General features: G+C 43.0%; 1 protein-coding gene across 3 annotated transcripts in view; it reads right to left on the reverse strand.

Annotated features, from left to right (window-relative positions):
* The window catches only part of SEMA4G (semaphorin 4G), a 714,949-nt gene that overhangs the window by 21,823 nt on the left and 675,234 nt on the right, over positions 1–17,892 (reverse strand). For all 3 annotated transcript variants that reach the window (XM_085606513.1, XM_085606512.1, XM_085606511.1), the window contains exon 15: positions 15,074–16,331. In XM_085606513.1, the coding sequence (XP_085462639.1) occupies positions 15,496–16,331 (836 nt within the window). In that variant the 3' untranslated portion in view covers positions 15,074–15,495. The remainder of the gene's footprint in view (positions 1–15,073; positions 16,332–17,892) is intronic.

A 17,892-nucleotide genomic window follows, 5' to 3' on the forward strand; every position in this document is an offset into this window, starting at 1 on the left:
CCATAAACAATTTGTTCGTAGAATACCGAATCAATATCTTTGTTGTTGCCCAGGTGGAAATACCTACTGAGCCATTACAAAAGGGTTCCACTGGAGGAGATTTGCCATTTCGAGTTTTGACCAGGACATACCATAACAGAAATACCTAATGGGAGTAATAGACACCATTGGACAACCATTGGACAACCATTGGAAAACCATTTCCAAAATACTACTGAGACGAAACAGAACGTTCTAAAAAGCAGTTCAGTAGATTAAAAAAAATAAACAGATGACAGCAAGTAAGTAAGTAAGTAATTTTTTATTAGCATAGTTAATTAAAACCATTGCAGTTCATCCTTAGAAAAAATAAAACACTAATGTGTACACAATACATTATTCATCACTTAAGTAAAACTACATTCACATAAAACTATATTTATAATTACTTTCAAAAAATTCATAAAATTAAATGTGTTGATAGAATTAAAATAATAAACGTATTATTCTAAATGTCCTCTATGATTTATGGCAATGGGACAAGTTCCAGTATACACTCTTCTTCCACCTTCCATAATTGATGCTTTATAGATAGGATTCTGCGTAGTTTAAGAACCTCTAAAAACATGCCGGTAAGTCAATTTTCTGCATTTTTATTTCTACCTCCTTCAAAAACTTCACCAGGCTAAAATTCAGCTGCGGGTCACTAGGTGTAAAGCAGGCAAGAACTGCCTGTCTTCGTGAGCGTATTCCACGCTGATTGAAGTGGTGTTTCAATAACCGCTTCCTTTCCGCCAGCAGCTTCTCACAGGAGCACAGCAGATGTTCCATGTCTTCACACGCCTTGCCACATAGGCGGCAGAGGGAGCCCCCATTGACCCTCAGCCACTGCGGGAAATGGTATGTGCATGGTAACATGCCCAGTCTGTATTTGAGGAATTTCAATTTTATGTAACGTGAATACCCGAGGTCAAGATAACTCTGGTGGCCTTGTTTGGAGTAGGAGTTTAGAATGATCCATCCATGTGACCTCTTTGCAACACACGCTTTATCTTCAATCCATGAGAGATATTTTGTTGTTCTCTTTACTATTCTTTTGATCGTAGTATGATCGGTAGGGGTATTCCACAGCTCCTGTAACCCTAGATTCACTAGGCTGTTTTTCAAGTATTTGGCGGCTGGCAATGCCGGATACCGTTCTAATTCTGACCATAAGTAGCTGTTTAAGGTTCCTTTATTTGCCTTATGGACCTTGTCCCAAGTCATTATGTATGCACCTTGTCTTGCTAAAGACTGCTTCTGTCCTCCAAATTCCAGCCTGAGTTGGGCCGGAGAGGTTTGATTTGGCAAGCTGAATATGGTTCTATATGCTGAAGCCACAGTTCTATCTAGGGTCGCCGCATCCCTACCTCTCTGTACTACGCTCCCATAGGTGATTGTGGGCAGTAGTTTAGCTCTTATAACTTGTGCCAGGGGCAAGAGAGAGGGACTGGTGAGCTTGCCGTTTAATTTTTTTTAATGAAATAGATATCGCAATGCCTTTTCCTCTAATGCTTGCTTTCTGAATAGTAAAATGGCCGCTAATGTCAATTTTTACTCCCAGGTACTTGTACACTGTTGTGTCTACAATACGGTTGTTGTTCCAGAACCAGCCATAGTTGGTTTTCCCTTTTTTATTGATTGACATAGTTTGTGTCTTCTGTAGATTTATCGTCAGTTGATTATCATCCGAGTACAACCGAGTTGCATCTATGAGATTTTGTAGCCCTGTTTTTGTTTGACTGATTAGCACTATGTCATTTGCATATGGTAATATTTGACCTCCTAATTTCGGAGCATGGGCGTTACAGTTATTTAAAATCGGAATTAGATCACCTAAGAACAGATTAAAGAGGGTTGGGGCCAAGACACATCCCTGTTTTAAGCCCTTGTTAGTTGGGATGCGTCTGGACAGACGAGATCCATCACCCAGCTTCACCTGTATCCAGGTGTCACTATACAGGTTGATAAGTAGATCTAGCAGGGGCCTCGGGATCCCCCACTTATTCAGTTTAGACCACAGGAGATTCCGATTGATATGGTCAAAGGCTGCCTTATAGTCAATGAAGCACAGATGGATTGGCATTTTGATAGTTTTGGCTTTATCGATTAACAGGCCCATAGTCAAGATGTTCATTGTTGTCCCAACAGTTTTAGCAAAACCTGTTTGGAATTAAGGAGTTTTCTGTAGCCCAGGACTGTAATTCTTCCAAGAGGATCCCGGCAAAGTACTTAGCCTCATTGTCCATGAGGGCAATCAATCTGTAGTTGCTTGGTTGTGATTTATCCCCTGATTTGAGTATAGGAGTGATAATTGAGCCCTTCCAGGAGGCAGGTAATATATTAAACTGTATTATTTCGTTGAATAGTGGCGCTAATGCTCCAGCCCATTCCCTATCACTCTGTTTGTAAAGGATGGGAGGTATACCGTTCGGGCCTGGTGCCCCTTCTCTTCTTCCCTTTTTAATTTGTCGCGTGATTATCTTTTGTAGATTTATCTCTCTTATATTCATAATTATTTTGCCACATGCTTGTTTATGAGAAGTTTCACACAGTGTTGTTGGTTTATTGCCCTCGTTTCCTATCTCAAAGGCAGAGGCCTTTTGTTGTGTAAAATGATCTTTAAGATACTTGAACCATGCATCTTCACTAATGTTAGAGGATACTCCATCATGCACAGGATTTAAAAAGGAATTGATTGATTTCCAGAATTTCGCCCCATCGTTCTGTTTTATGTCAGCCTGTAGTTTTGCCCATAAGCTATCCTCCATTTCTTTATTTGCTATCCACTTTGTTTTTTTTAGAGAAGCCTTCAGTTTCCGTAAGCGGTCTTGTTTCACCGTGTCACTTGGAGAGTACCTATGTTGACGCATTATTTGGTAGATACATTTCTTTATACATTTTATCTTCACTTGATGTTCCTATGTAAGCGAGGTCATGTTTTTATCTGTCCGTCTTAATTCAAGTTTCGGTGTTGTGGAGTAGCCTGCCATTATTTTTGTAAAGCACTTCCATTTCTCGACTTCGCTTGCCCCAGTTCTTCCCTCAAAGTGCAGTTTCGCCATATCATGCAAGCTTCCCTCATTTGCTACCGAATATTTGATCCTTTTGTAGTTGACAGTATAAACTGAGTCAATAGGGACCAAAGACTGCTCAAATTTCGGCTTGCAGATATTCAATGTGATTTCCTGGGGGCAACGGCAGTTTTTGCCCTATTTTGAAGGAGGTCACATGGTGAAAAAGAGATAGTGATATAAACGTATAATCCAAGATCTTGCTAACCCTTGATGAATGAAACGTGCATGCTGGTGGAGTATCTTCAATGAGTCTTCCATTTAGTGCTCTAATGTTAAAGGGCTCAAGGTTCTCTAATGCCTGTTTATCTAATTTAGTGTATTTTGATGTTTCTAAAAGTGCTTGGTATGGTATATTCCAGGCTATATCTTGAAGATGATTTTCATCGTCTGTTGTACTCCCCATAAGGTTTAGATTAAAGTCGCCAGTGAGCACGACATCCATGTTCGATGTTTTAATTGTAGTTTCCTCTAGGTAACTGCATAGTTCTTTTATTACCTTTGCTTTCCTTTTTGGATGAACATAGGCGTTAGTTTGAGTTAGATTTGCGCCCCTCTCGCAATATTCCAAAGTGAGAAGATTTAATATCAACAGGTTGGGACTGGGGGGTCCAAGTTTCTTGATCTTATGGGCACTTACTGCTGAAACATAGGTCACAAGGCCCCCTTGGAGGTGGCCATATTTTGCAGCTCTCACCACGCTTGTGTAAAAACGTAAAAAGCCAAGCAGATGCGGAGGTTTTTCTTGCTAGGTCTCTTGAAAGGTCATGATGTCAAAGGATCTTATATAGCTGACAAATTCTTGATTGCTCATTTTAGATGCAAGACCATTGACATTCCATGAGCAAATTCTATAGTTGTTGTATCCATTCGATGTAGGAAGATCCATAATTGGTCATTTTGCTCGATTATTAATTGTTCTGGCAATCCATCTCAGATCAAGTAGACCTGTTGATGTGCCATCTAAGGACAGCAAGTAGAAATCATTTGATAGTGGTTAAATGCAACTTCCACAGGAGGGTACTTGGTACCTAATTTATTGGACTGACCTTACTAACTTATACACTCACATGTGCCCCCTTACACACACCTGCGCTCATGCACACAGACACCCCCCCTTTAAGAATGACATTTTATAGGTGGGCGTGTGTAGCCTCAAAAGAGTTAGGATTCATTTACTACCAAGGCCTGAATCTGCATTAGAGAACTTAGTCACATGCCACATTTGCAGCGCCTGCAGTTTGTTATAGCTTGTAGCATGTAGGAAACTGGAGCGGAAGGAGTGGTGGTGAAGGACACAGTGGGGTGATGTTGATGATGGACAAGTAATGCTGTGGCAGGATTGAGAGACTGTGAGAAGTTCCTTGGGGTGATTGCAAGGGCAGTAGAATACTTGGTAGAAGGGACGATTTGGGAAGAGGTGTGGCATTTACCAGATTAACGCAAAGCAGGATAAGAAGGACATCTACTACGTGGAGAAATTATGAATGGTAGAGTTCCAGCGCATTTCCTGTGCATGTATATTGCTCCCTCGTTGAGGATTTATGCTGTGAATATCCATGCTGAGGCTTTGTAAGTAGTATGAACTTGTTTTTTGTAGCTTCATCCTGTTTTACTATTTATTTATTTTTTCTGTATAAGTGCATCGGATGTAGTCTACAGCTTTGAAGGAATGTTTGTGGTTAATATTAAGGTTCTATGATGGGGGTGATGCCATCAGAATGTTCAGTGTGATCTTGGTCAGCGGCTTCGGAGACACACCGCCTGTTTCTGTGATAATCATTAAAGGTTTAAACCACTGTCCTGTGGTGGCACAGCACAGTTTCACTGTTCTCTGCAATGATTCAGGAAAGAAAATGGCTGAAGTATATTGACATGAATTTTAGGCACCTCCATCTCTTAATAGACAAGCAAAAAAGACAACAGGCCTGGCTTTAACTACCAGCCTTTTCGCTTTGGCACTGTCTATTTTGTTTTATCATGGTTTCTGCACAATTTAATTGCATTTAATTATTTTTGTCTCAGAAAGCACACATTGCCATAGTAATCCCTGGCACTGAAGGGAACTACTTTGTATGTGGGTGTGCTCCCTGTGAAAAGGAAGAATGCTGCCACTCACAGTGAGGTTATCCAATTGCTGATGGGGGCTGACTCCCTGTCCTTTTCTTTATAGCTATAGTATGTGGTAGAAATATGTGAAGGACATAACAGACCAATGGTAAGAATATTATACATAGTTTAATCAAAAGGTCTTGGCTAATACCAGATATAACAAGCATTGGCATAGCCAATAGGTCTCGCCTTTGGGACCTTATAAGTGTTTAGCCATGCAACAGTTGCATAACTAAATACTTATAAGGTCCCAAAAGCGAGACCTATTGGCTATGCAAAGTGGCCGCGAAAGTGAAAGTTATCGCGATCAAACATCAAAGCGGCCGCGAAAGTGAAAGTAATCGCGGTAAAGCGCGGCGCGCGCGCACATGCTCTGTAGCTCTAGGCTGGCCTGGTAGCACTTTTGGGAGCCCTCTCAATAAGTCTTGCCAGACCAGCGCATGCGCTGGGTCAGGCGAGACCTAAAAACCACAGTTTGCAATTCAAGCTATCAGAAACTTACATACAACCGGAACCATGACAACAAACCAAATAAAGCAGTAAGTTAAGACGTACGTGCAGGGGTGTGCGTGAACAGAACAAATCTCTTTCCAAATAAATTATAAACACACAAAGGCTAACTCCGAGCTTCGCCTGTGAAAGCGAGGTATAAGCCGATAAACAAAAACTCAAGGAAGGACAGAAGAGTGTCGGGTTTCAGTTGGCATTCTCATCTCAGCTGCGTTCAGTGAGTTTGACATTTTGATTAAAGATTCTATTTAGGAAGCATAATACAATCCCTGCTGTGAATAAAATGAGGGGAAAAATACTAACCTCTTGGTAGCGGAAAGAAGCCGAGTTTAAAGCCTTATTGCACCTATCCCTTTAAATCTCATACCGTTGAGCGATTCCCTAACCCTCTCCCCTTCTCTCACTATTGGGGCCTCAAGTTTGTTTACTCCACTTTGAGCTAGGGGACCAAATCTTACCCCCAAGGATCCGGGCCTGTCTGCCCCTACATGCATACAGTGCAGTCTCTTGGTTATATATCCCTAGTAGCCACGCTAGCCACATCTGAAACGTAGGAGGCTCTGAATCTTTCCATCTGGCAGCTAATATTATCATAAATACTGCTGTTCATACAAATATACAGTATTCCTGAGCAGTGGCCAGATCTGGAGAGTTATCCTATCCCATAAGCAGCAAGTTAGGGGTCGAAATAATCCTAAAGCGAAACACTCTTTCCCAAAACCTGGCTATCCCATTCTTCAGGGGAAGTAGTTTCTCACACATGTGGGTTAATGTAGCTGGTCCGACCCCGCATCTGGGACAGTTATTGTCAAGTCTTTTGTCCCATTCAAATAACTTAGTTGGGGTAAAACATACGTTAAATACAGTTTTATAAAGTTGTGCCTTCAGACTTGTTGATAAAAGTACCTTATCTGTTAATACCAATGTCATATAAATATCAACATCAGGGTTATTCAGTTTCCTGGCCCAGCTTGCCACGTTTTTCTCTAAATCATCCAGTAGTTTATCTAACAAGCTGTATAAATTCCTTATTCTGCTGCCCTTCCTAGTGATTACTTCGAGGATTGGTATATTTTCCTAATTTGTAGCTGGTCGCCATGTGGTAAGGAAGTCCCGAATTTGTACATATTTGAAATAATACTTATTGGAAATATCAAATCTCTGTTGTAATATAGAAAAGGGAGACACTTGGCCACCCTCATAAAAATCTCCAACGGTGACCAACCCTAGCCGTTCCCATTGCTTTCTCATAGCACCATAAAAGGGAGGCAGAAAAAGCGAAGAACGCCACATGGGGGTATAACGACAGAGCTTCGGTATCACCATATATTTACGCACTCTGACCCAAATCTTCCAAGCACTATGTATCACCTTGAAGCAAACCTTCTTGTAGTAGCTTTGTTCTACCTGTCGCAACAGCAGCCCGGTGGCCTCTTTTTCTACAGTGAGCTCATATATCGTTGGTATTCTAACTTCATTTTCCGCCTCCTTATCTATATCTACTGTAAATAAGATAGGCATCTGTTGCAAGAAGGCCACCCAATATTAGAATGTAATATTCGGGACCAAAAGCCCCCTCTTCCTTGTGGAAGAGTCATGTATTTGAGTGACATTCTCACCTTTCCATATTGCCAAATAAAGTTAGAGAAGATAGACTCCAAGGTCTTCAAAATCGATCCATCGATTGCCAGCGGGATTGATCGAAACAAATATAATATTTTATGCAGGATAGTCATTTAAAAAAAATTCCCTCTTCCAATAATAGATAAGTGCAGCCCATTTATTCTCTTTAGATCTGTAGATATAGATTTTATTACTGGATCAAAATTGATGTTACTTATTGTACCAACTTCGGGCTAATACAGACCCCTAGATAAACTGCAGATTCTACCCGCCGGGAATCATTAAAAATTAAGTTCTCTGTACAGATTACTACTTTTTTCCCTTCATTCAAGGATTAACCCGATGCTTGCCCAAACCCTTTAGCTGTAAGTGTAGCTTCCCTAATTGCCTCTGTCGGGTTTGTAGTAAAATAGCAATATCATCGGCGTACGCCAAAACCTTTGTCTCATAGCCTCTGCTTACAACCGGCTTAATCTCCTGGCTCCGTAATAACTTCTCGACCAAGGGGTTAATATATAAAGCAAATAATATAGGGGAGTAGGGACATCCCTGTCTGGTTCCCCTTGATATCAATATGTTCCCTGGTTCTCTCCCCGTCACCTGCAGCCGGGCTCTTGGATCAAAGTACATGGCTTTAATGGCCTTCATAATTTGAGGCCCAAATCCTTTCAGCTCCAATACCTCCCACAAAAACCTCTAGGCCGACCAGTCAAATGCCTTCTCGGCATCGAGGAGGATCATGGCCATCTGCCCCCCATTCCCAGTCATGATATCAAATAGTGATATGGCCCTCTTAACATGGTCTGTTGTCCCTTTCCCGGTTATAAAGCCATGCTGCCATGGGGAAACCAGGTGTGCTATGACCCTCCCTAGCCGATTGGCTAAAACCTTTGAATATATTTTGGTATCCGAATTTATTAGGGATATCGGCCTGTATGAAGCAGGATTATCAACTGGTTTCCTTTTTTTGGGAAGATAATATCAGTCTCTTTCCAGGACTCTGGAGGGCAACCACCATAATGTACACCCCTGAATAAGTCGAGTAATAAGGGGGCTATCAATGTTTGTATTGCCTTGTATAATTCAAGGGGAATCTTATCGGGGCCAGCAGCCTTCCCTGATGACAAATCTTGCAATGCTGCCAGGACCTCCTCAAGTGTCAAGTCCTCTTTTAACTCCTCCCTAGCCATACTATCCAAAATCGGCCCAAGGTCTACATCTGTTATTATACGGGATATATCCTGGAGAGTTCCTGGTCTTCACTATACAGAAGTTGATAATATTCCTGAAATACCCCCAAGTATTGGTTGTATCACTGTAGGTTCGACCACCCTTCTTAATTGAGGATATTACATTTCGAGCTGTTTTCTGTCGAGTACGCAAAGCCAACCTTTTCCCCACTAGTTCTCCATACTCATACGAATCATGTTGGCAGGTCTGGAATTCTTCCACTGATTTCTGGGCATGCCAACTATTTATTTCTGCTTTAAGAGTGATAACTTGATGTTGAAATTGTATAGCCTCTCGCCCCAGTGCTACTGATCACATATGTTCTTCTTCGGCGTTGGCCAAGTTATGCAGCAGTTGCTCATTCTTTGCCTGGCGCTGTTTCCTTGCCCTAGCCACAAAGCTAACCGTTTCCCCTCTAAGACCCACCTTAAAAGTAACCCACACTATACCCCTACTAGCGCTGTATCTATTGATGTTGAAGAACTCTTGGGACAATATCTTAATATGCTCAATATAGGCACTATTGGCAAGAAGTTTCCTATCAAGCGTCCATTTGTTAGAAGTCTTTCTGAACCTTATAACATCAGTTTCCAGTATCAGAGGGTTGTTATCAGAGATCACGTTTGGAAGTTTCCTAATTCCAGATTTGTTAAGTAGATTCTTCTTGACTAGGAAGTAGTCAAGCCTAACATACTTCCTATGCGGACAAGAATAGTACGTGCAGCCTAGATCATTGGGATTCTTAATACTCCAGGTATCCACCAAGCCATGGCTACTCATCAAGGATGTCAGTGCCCTATATACTCTAGGCTTCCTCCCTTGGAAGGACCCTTGACTTGGTTGCCCAGGGTAATTCTGAATTGAAATGTTGAAATCCCCACACATAACTAGTGGACAGGGCCAAGCCGCCAATTCCACCTCAAGGTCCTCAAAAATGTTAGGATCATCTTGGTTTGATCCATATACCACACACACTGTAAGGCCGACCTCTAGTTCCACCAGTGCCCACCTCCCCAGTGTATCCGAAGCCTTTCGCTTAGCTTGTCCTAAAGCCATATTTGCGAAGATTGCCATTCCCCAAATAGTCGAACTCTGTGACGTGCACACCAACAAGTTATAACCTCTGATGCCCATCAGACCCCTTTTACCCCCATGGAATATGAGTCTCTTGCAAGCACACAATATCAAAAGCATTCATCTTCACAAATTCAGCCAATCTTAACCTTTTCCCTCTATTATTCAGCCCACCCACATACATTGAGCACATTTTTACTCTGCCTATCTGAACCTGATTTTATACCAGCTTGCTGTACCATTGTAAAGTGACTCTTCTACATAAGACTATTTTATCTCAGGGTATATTTTTTTTAAAGTTTCCACACCTACACCCCCCTCCTAACCACCACCACCCCTGAGAAGCACTCAGACCTAGGTCTGTGAGCAATGGATGCAGCACGCATGACCGAGAGCTCCATAATGCTACACCCTTGCACATATCACCGTTATGCATACTTCCCTCCCTTCTTATGTTTTTCCTCTCCCCATTCCATTTGTTTTCTTTTCTTCATTTTTCCCACCACTCCACCCCCTTGTGCTACTAAAGAAACTCACTAGCTCCCATCATCATAAACCTTGCTGCTTTAATTATTAATTTCTACAAAGCGTGATGATCCTCAATTCCCTTCCTCAATACTATTTTATCACCACCTTCAAATTCAGCCTGACCTGCCTACCCATCTCTAGGTTGTAAGGCTGTCTAAATATTCCTTAGCTTTAACTTCAGAAACAAAGAAACACGTTTGCCCCCCCAAGATCACTTTTAAACTAGCTGGATTGTTCAAAAAGACTTGTGCGTTCTTGTCCTGGAAGGGTTTATTCAACTGCCGTAACCGCCAGTGCCTTTCAACAGTAGTATGGCAGAAGTCTGGTAGGACAAACAACAAAACTTCTCCCCTGGTCCTCTTTGCTTCAGGTCTAGCTTTTTTGAAGATTGCTTGTCGCAACAAAAAGTTTCCAAAGTACACTAAAATGGCTCGTGGCATTGCACCTTCTCTTAATGGATATTTCTGCACAAATGGGACACGGTGGGCCCGCTGCACCTCTTGTGCCCAGTTCCACTCCGTTAGTTCCGGGAAAGTGTCTTTTAATAGTTCAACTACATAAACTCGAGTGTCCCAGCCCTCAGCCCCCTCAGGAATCCCAAGCACACAGAGATTGTTATGTCTGACGATTTTATTGTTCTTTCAGTTTCCATTGTATGTCTATTAGTTGGGATCTGTGAGATTTAGTTGCTGCCTGAGAGGCTACAACATCGGTCTCAGCAGAAACAATTCTTGTCTCCAGATCCATCCTCCGCTCCCCAATAGAGCTACATGTTTTGGTCAGTTTCCGGACCACACCTTGCACTTTTCGCAGTGCGGATTGAGCTTTACGACTGTCTTGACGAGTCTCATCCCGGTGCATAGATATCGCCTGATAAATGACCTCCAATGTTGGGTTTGGTGCAGCTATGCCTATATCCAATGGACCACTGGGCGGGGAGCCAACAAATTGATTACCCAGACAAGATCCTTGCTTCCTGGTTTTTTCACTCTCCTATGAATTGTCCGGGTCTGGGCACCATTATCCTCTTCAAGGTCGCTATCATTATTATTGAAGTCAGAGGAGATGCCAGAGCCATCATCAGTCCACTCTGCCCCATCCGATACAGAGAAAAAGTAATCGCTGGGCTCTTTTTCCTGATCGCCCTTATCAGTCTCTTCCACCACCTGGTAACCTTCTGACAGGGTTGATCCTGAGAGGAGCAGTGTATTGCCTTGTCTGGGCAGAGATTGATCTATGGGCATTGAATGAACATCACCTGTAATTGATGCTGTGTGCGGCCCACCCCCGCCCAGGGGGCAAGCTCCTCTCTCTCCTTCTTTGCCTCCCCCTTTGAACATTGCTCCAAGCTACTAAGAGCTGTTGTTTCATTGCTAATTTGGCCTTTATCCCCAGTAATAGACAGGGGAGAGGTGAGTAATCACCATCATTCACTATGCGGTCGGGTGTTTGACATCCTCCCGATCTTGCGGGGTTGCGATCTATCCCCCGAGCTGTTCCTAACTCCTGTTCCTGGTCAGGGCCGGCATTAATCCAAGCTGCATCCCTGGCGCTCAGCTCTGCTTTCGCTGCGGGGCCTCACAGGAGCTCCACCACTGTTTGGCCAGCCGGACACTGTTTACCGGCGGCCCGCCTCTTCCTCTCCTCTCCGAGGGCTGCTCGCGTTGTTCCGGCTGTTGCACTCGGCGTCACTGACGTGGTGTGGGTTCTCCTGGAGTCGCCGCACTGTTTTACCCTGCCTCGGAAGGACCCTTGAGCATAAGATGAGCCGTCTTCACCTTAGAGGCCCCACCAGTCGGTTTTGGACCCATAGCGTCAGGCTCCGGCAGGGGGGTGAAAACCGCGGTAAGACCCGACTTGCAGAGTCGCTGCTCTGACTTTATTTTAATGAGACGTTTGGCTATTGCCAGCCCAATTGCAGTGCCGATCAGCTGCAATTAGCTCCCCAAGGTTCCAGGGGTCTTAACTCCACATCGGGGGTCATCTCATCCTCAAGGCAGTATGAACACTTTAGTTTCCGATCTCTCTCATGATCTGCGTGCTGCTACAGCCTCCTAAGCGGCCGCCATCTTGCCTCGCCAAAATCTTCCTAATTATTTGTTCCACTTAAGGGACATAACTGTTGCTAACTCTGTTATTCTATAGGCTTGGTGTACTCTTTGTTTTGAATGCTTTCTTTTTCTAATTAAATGCAGCAAAGTGGTGGTGGTTTGTTACAGGTGAATGTCATGGGGAGAGGAGTTGGCCTAACGGCTAGGGTGGTCGACCTCAAATCTGGGGAACTGGGTTCGAGTCTCGGCAATGACGCTGAACATCCTGTGAGTCTGGGCAAATCATGTGTCCTCATGTAATGCAACTGGTACTATGTAAAGCGCTCTGATACCCGATTCGGGTCAAGTTTGCGCTATATACATCTCTGTAAAATAAAAATGCTGGCTGATGAGACTTCTTACTATAGTGTGCTTTGTTTCCCATTCTCTAAAACCTTCTCTGTAAAGCGCTGCAACCAACAAGACTATTTTTCACAATTATTGTAGGCCTCAATGGGATTCCACCATTTGAGCTCACAGCAACTATTTACAGACTCAAACCTACAATAATTCGAGCAAGCGGAGCTATAATTAACACCTACAATTAAGGGACAGATTCTCTAATGGAGAAGGCATAGCAAAATGCTCTTGAAAAGATTCTTATTCAAAATCTGAATTCAGGACATGCTACTTTCATCTTTTGTGCTAGCTGATACGTTGCCATAGAAATGATGACAAGGAAAGCATTCTGGGATGTACAAGAATGATATGACAAGTAAAGGATGCAAGTCATGGCCGGATTTCCTACTTCTAATGTCACTTTATGCAGCAGTATATTAGCTCTTTCAGAAACAAATCAACAGCCCAATATATAATGAATAAAACTAGAAGAGCCATCGTGAGTGATCTTTAATGAAATATTAATGGCGCCATGTTTCTAGCAGTAACGACTGGGGTAACAAAAAACCCTCTAGGTTGTTGTTTATTTTGCACCAACAGCTACTCTCTTGGGAACAGTCGTGGGCGTATGGTAATTCGGGTAAATCCTGCAATAACACAGGGCATGGGTGAAATAATTTTGTTGAGGGAATTGAAGAGGTAGAATGTGTCTTTTTGTGGAATTGGATAGTGGTGCTGATCATGAAACCTCAGAGCTGCGACACGTGGGAGCTATACATGAAACTAAATCACAGAAAGACGTGGTGCAAGGGTTTGGGGCAGAGTAGGTGTTGGTTCTGAGAATTTGGCCTTAAAAGAATAGTTTGTATTTTAGGCTCCTGTGCTCAGCCTATCTAGGGTGTAGCACATGTAACAACCATGGTCCTTGTGCTTGGCATGACTTTGACTTGCAATGCAATGTGACATCTATTCAGCATCAGGCAACGTATAGTAAGGAGTAGTGAAACAGAGGCTCGAGAAACTTGATTAATGCTTGGTCTGATCATGTAAAATTAAAAAGTGGAGAAAAATGTGTTGATCTGTTCTTTCTTAGGTAAGCAGAATAAATATCATAGGGAACAAATACATGATTCAAAAGATTACTGAACACTTGGATCGTTCAGCAAAGTAGATCAGAAAACAACTTTGAAAGAAGACAGACTCATTTGTAAATGAAATCTCTTCATAAAATATGAAAAATTATGTCATGTAATTGAATTGTCTCTGGCCAGCAGGCAACAGTCAGCATGGACTATATGGCAACAGAAGCATCAGCCAACGCTTTCCTTGGCTATGAAGGGGTTAGAGATATCCTACTCCCATTGAACACCAATAACCAGTTACAAGATGCAACTGGAATTAAGTGGAATCTGCAAAATAGCAGCTCACAAAACAAACTGCTGCTAACCAGGACCATATTCAAAATATTGCAGGCAGCCACGGAGATCTGCTGGGTTGGTGGAGGCTTCAACTCCGACCACCTCTCCAATATGCCTAGGGTAGTTGTAATTAGGAATCTTTGAGGCTTACATGCATTTGCTTGAGTGGCGGATGCACATATGGCCCAGATGAATGGTGAGGATGCCACCGTGATGTTTTTGGCCTGCTTGTCATTTACTTTGTTGTTCTGAAATAAACACTCAAAGTTTGTATATGAGAAACAAAATAGCAATGATCCGGATGTGTAGGGAGTTTTCTCCCTATGCATTGCTTGTTCTCCTGCTCAGCTCCACTACACTTGGCATAGCAGACCCAGAACACCAGTGATGGTATCCACAGGTAAGGCTGACAACTAAGCAGTTCCTGTGATTCTAAGTGGCAGGGAAGCTCTTAATTTGGCATGGTGGGAGCACCGCCAATATATGATGGTGCTCCTATCAATTAAAACTCTGAATGAATCCCTAGTCAAGGAGGAACCGTACATAACTGGTGAATTTTAATTTCCACAAGGGGAACCACAAGTGGTTTCAGGTTCGCTGATCCCAGTGAGGAAAGAAAAAGTCAGGGCTAACTGAAACTATGGTCACTGCTCAGGTACCGCACCTTGTGTCCAAGCAGATGGAAAGAGGAGGGTGAAGTGGTTAGCATGCATGGCTCAGAGGAGGTGCATGGCTACCAGCCAGCCCAACCTGCCTAACCTGTTTCTGTATGTGTACGTTTCCATTAAACACTTCTAATGAGAATTACTACCATACCATCTCTCCAACATCAGAAATGTTGCCACAGGCCAGAACTGAGTTCACTCTTCGACACAGTTCATCTTTTCTCCAAATTTGCAGCACCGCAACTTGTGAGTTGTATCTCTCAGCTAATCCTCATAAACCTCTCCAGACACCCAAATAAGAATTACGGTGAACTATTTAAAAACATTCACTTCACATTAAAGTTTAAATATACATATATATATAATTGTGTACTTTTCTGTTAGCTGCTTACCTTCTAATTTGTTGGGCAGAAGCATCCAAGAATGTGATATGCACAGATCCTCCTGGATCCAGGTCGTGGCCAGTCTCGTTCGTTCATTTTCTTTCCTTTCACGTTCAGTGTGGAGTTCGGGGCTTAGAAAAATTGGGGTTCCTTTGTGGTCACCGACAAAAGTGGCAGGGAGGTGAAGGCGACAAATGCTGGGTGTATTAAACACAGAGTTCACTGTTACTGTTGTTTTCCTCTTAATATAAATATATTAAAATTTAAATATATTTTTACTGAAATCTCTGAATAAGCTGTTAGTTAAAAACAAATCTGTACAATATAAAGTGAATTCACAAATCGGTCTCAATGTGAGACGATTTTCCATTCAATGAGGTAGCTTGGAACTGTCCTGGCCATCCTTGGGCCTGTGTGTTTCCATGGTCTCTTTACACTGAGCTCTCGTCCAGCTTCTCCACCAGCTGCGTGTGCTTCCTCTTCTCCAGGATCTTGCTGAGCTCCTCGGTGAAGGAGCTGTAGAGAGGCGAGGTGGCCTCCTCGTTCTGCCGCAGCAGCATGTAGCTGTTGCCGTTCATTTTCCGCAGCATGCTGGGTAGGGTAGGCATCCCGTTGGTGGATTCCGAGGGGAGGGGCGGAGGCAGAGGTGGAGGGGGTGGCATGTCCTTGTTCGGGGAAGCTGTCGGGGCCTCACCAGGTATAATCTGCAGGCAACCATCAGTGTAGTTGTTCATGTCATCTGCAGACTTCTCCTTGAAGTTGGATGACACAGTCTGCAGTTCAACATTTGAATGCCTCGAGTTTCTCATGCCGTACTTGCCTTTTCGATTATTTTGGCAGGAAACATACAATAAAACAATGATTAGAACAAAGCACAGGCCACCGAGGATGACAATAACAGAAATGTAGACAAACTCCATTTTATGGGTGGCCTGAGACGCAGCCGTCGGCAAAACAAATGGCACTGTGGGTTCCACAACGTCTACTTTCTCCTTTGGCAGCTCCAATAGCACATTAAGGGAGTACACTGCCACCAAGGAACGCAGGGAATTCTCTTCAGCATAGCAGCTGTAATCCCCGCTGTGCTCCGGTAAGGTGTCAGTGATCAGAAGTCCATCAACGCCCACTCTGAAGCGCCCCCCGATATCTTCCAGGGGCATGGTTTCATTTACCAGCCATTGAGCCTTGGCCAGGTTGGAGCTTAGATCGCATTGCAGGAGGACGTCATCCCCCTTCAGCACGGTACGATCCTTCTGCACGGGAAGAGCTGCAAGAGATCACAAGACTGATTAGTCAAGTCCGCATGGTTAATTTAGTTATGTAGACTTACATTGTATCAAGGCGAATGATCAATGGCACAGATTGAGTCATCCTAACATATAGCTCCATTCTTACCCACCATACGCTCTCTCTGCTATTAAAATCCAAGGTCCCTCAGCAAGACACCACCACAAGCGCAGACAAATGTTGGAAAAAGAGATTTTTTTTAACACAGACAGACTTCCATGAAAGATTACTCAACCTTGAATATACATCATTGTGACTAGATTCAATTTAAGATCTTCGAAGGGGAGAACAAATAGGCATCTCGCATACATAGCTTCGGGTAACCAGAAAGGACTATAAGACCAGAAGAGTGAAGTGAGGGTTTCTAATGGTCAGGGCCATTGGAATTATGCAATTTTGTAACCGCCGCATTTTCTGCATTGTTATGGACTTGCCACATAACCCGTAATCTCTTGCACTATTTGCAGATTTTAACAACCGTGTAAAGGTTAACTGGTCACCTTTCTGTTGTTGGTTGCTAAATTTAAGTGATAAACGGATATTAATGAGGAGAACTTTTTGCTCAGACAATGTTACCATGTGTGAACATGGGTAAAAATGACAGAATAGTGAAATAATTCTGTCACAAAATGTGGAATTTTACGTGCATAATCTGCATTTCCTTGTAGTATAATTTAGTCAACCCTGTCTCATAATTTGGTTCTCTGCTGATTTCAGATTTTCATATCAAGTAGAACAGTTGTCTCCCTATCATCATCTCTGGTCTCAGACTGATGGATAGTTTTGCATGTGAAATATTATTTTATTTTTGTTACTTAGTTACGTAGTTATTTAGTTCCATCTGATCTGAGCTACTTCCATCCACCATGTCTTTGATGCGTGGGAATCGGTCTCAAAGCAAAGAAAGTAGAGGCAAAAAAAAAAATGTGCCTTTTAGCCACTCATTCTGAGTAAAACTCCCATTTCCGCATGAATCGTGATTCTGAGTTTTCTGCATATCCCCAGGTATCTTCAAATACATTTGTCCGAAAATCCTGGCAACATTTTTCCTGCAAAAGAGGGCAAACACATAGGGATTCTTGGAAAAACACGAGTCATACAGGTTAGGCCTCATTCTGGCAGGACCTCAGAATGACTATGTAATGGGTGCAAAACTATGATCTTAATGCCCTAAATGGCGGTAAAATCGCCTTAGTGCTATCTTCGGTCATCAACATACATTAGCCCCTTGCCATTTTAAAAACACCATGGTCCCTGGGGCAAGAACAGCCTTGAAATAATATCTGGTTGGGTAATTACATTCAGAGCTAAGAGGGGGAAAAGCACGAGAGAGGTGGACCCCCAGCATATAAGTGGATGGAAACTATCACAAAGGGGGGAGGAGTGGCTACTGTCTTCTGTCTATGACAGAATGCCCAGGTAGCTTTAACCTGTCAGCAGATGGCACCGACCGACAATGCATCCATGCTGCGGTGTGGAGGGACCAATGCAAATCCACCTCGGTCCCAACTGACCCTAAATATCAACTTGTTCTAAGTTAT

Source organism: Triturus cristatus, chromosome 1_2 (genome assembly GCF_964204655.1).
Source record: "Triturus cristatus chromosome 1_2, aTriCri1.1, whole genome shotgun sequence".
In the NCBI taxonomy this organism is placed as follows: domain Eukaryota; kingdom Metazoa; phylum Chordata; class Amphibia; order Caudata; family Salamandridae; genus Triturus; species Triturus cristatus.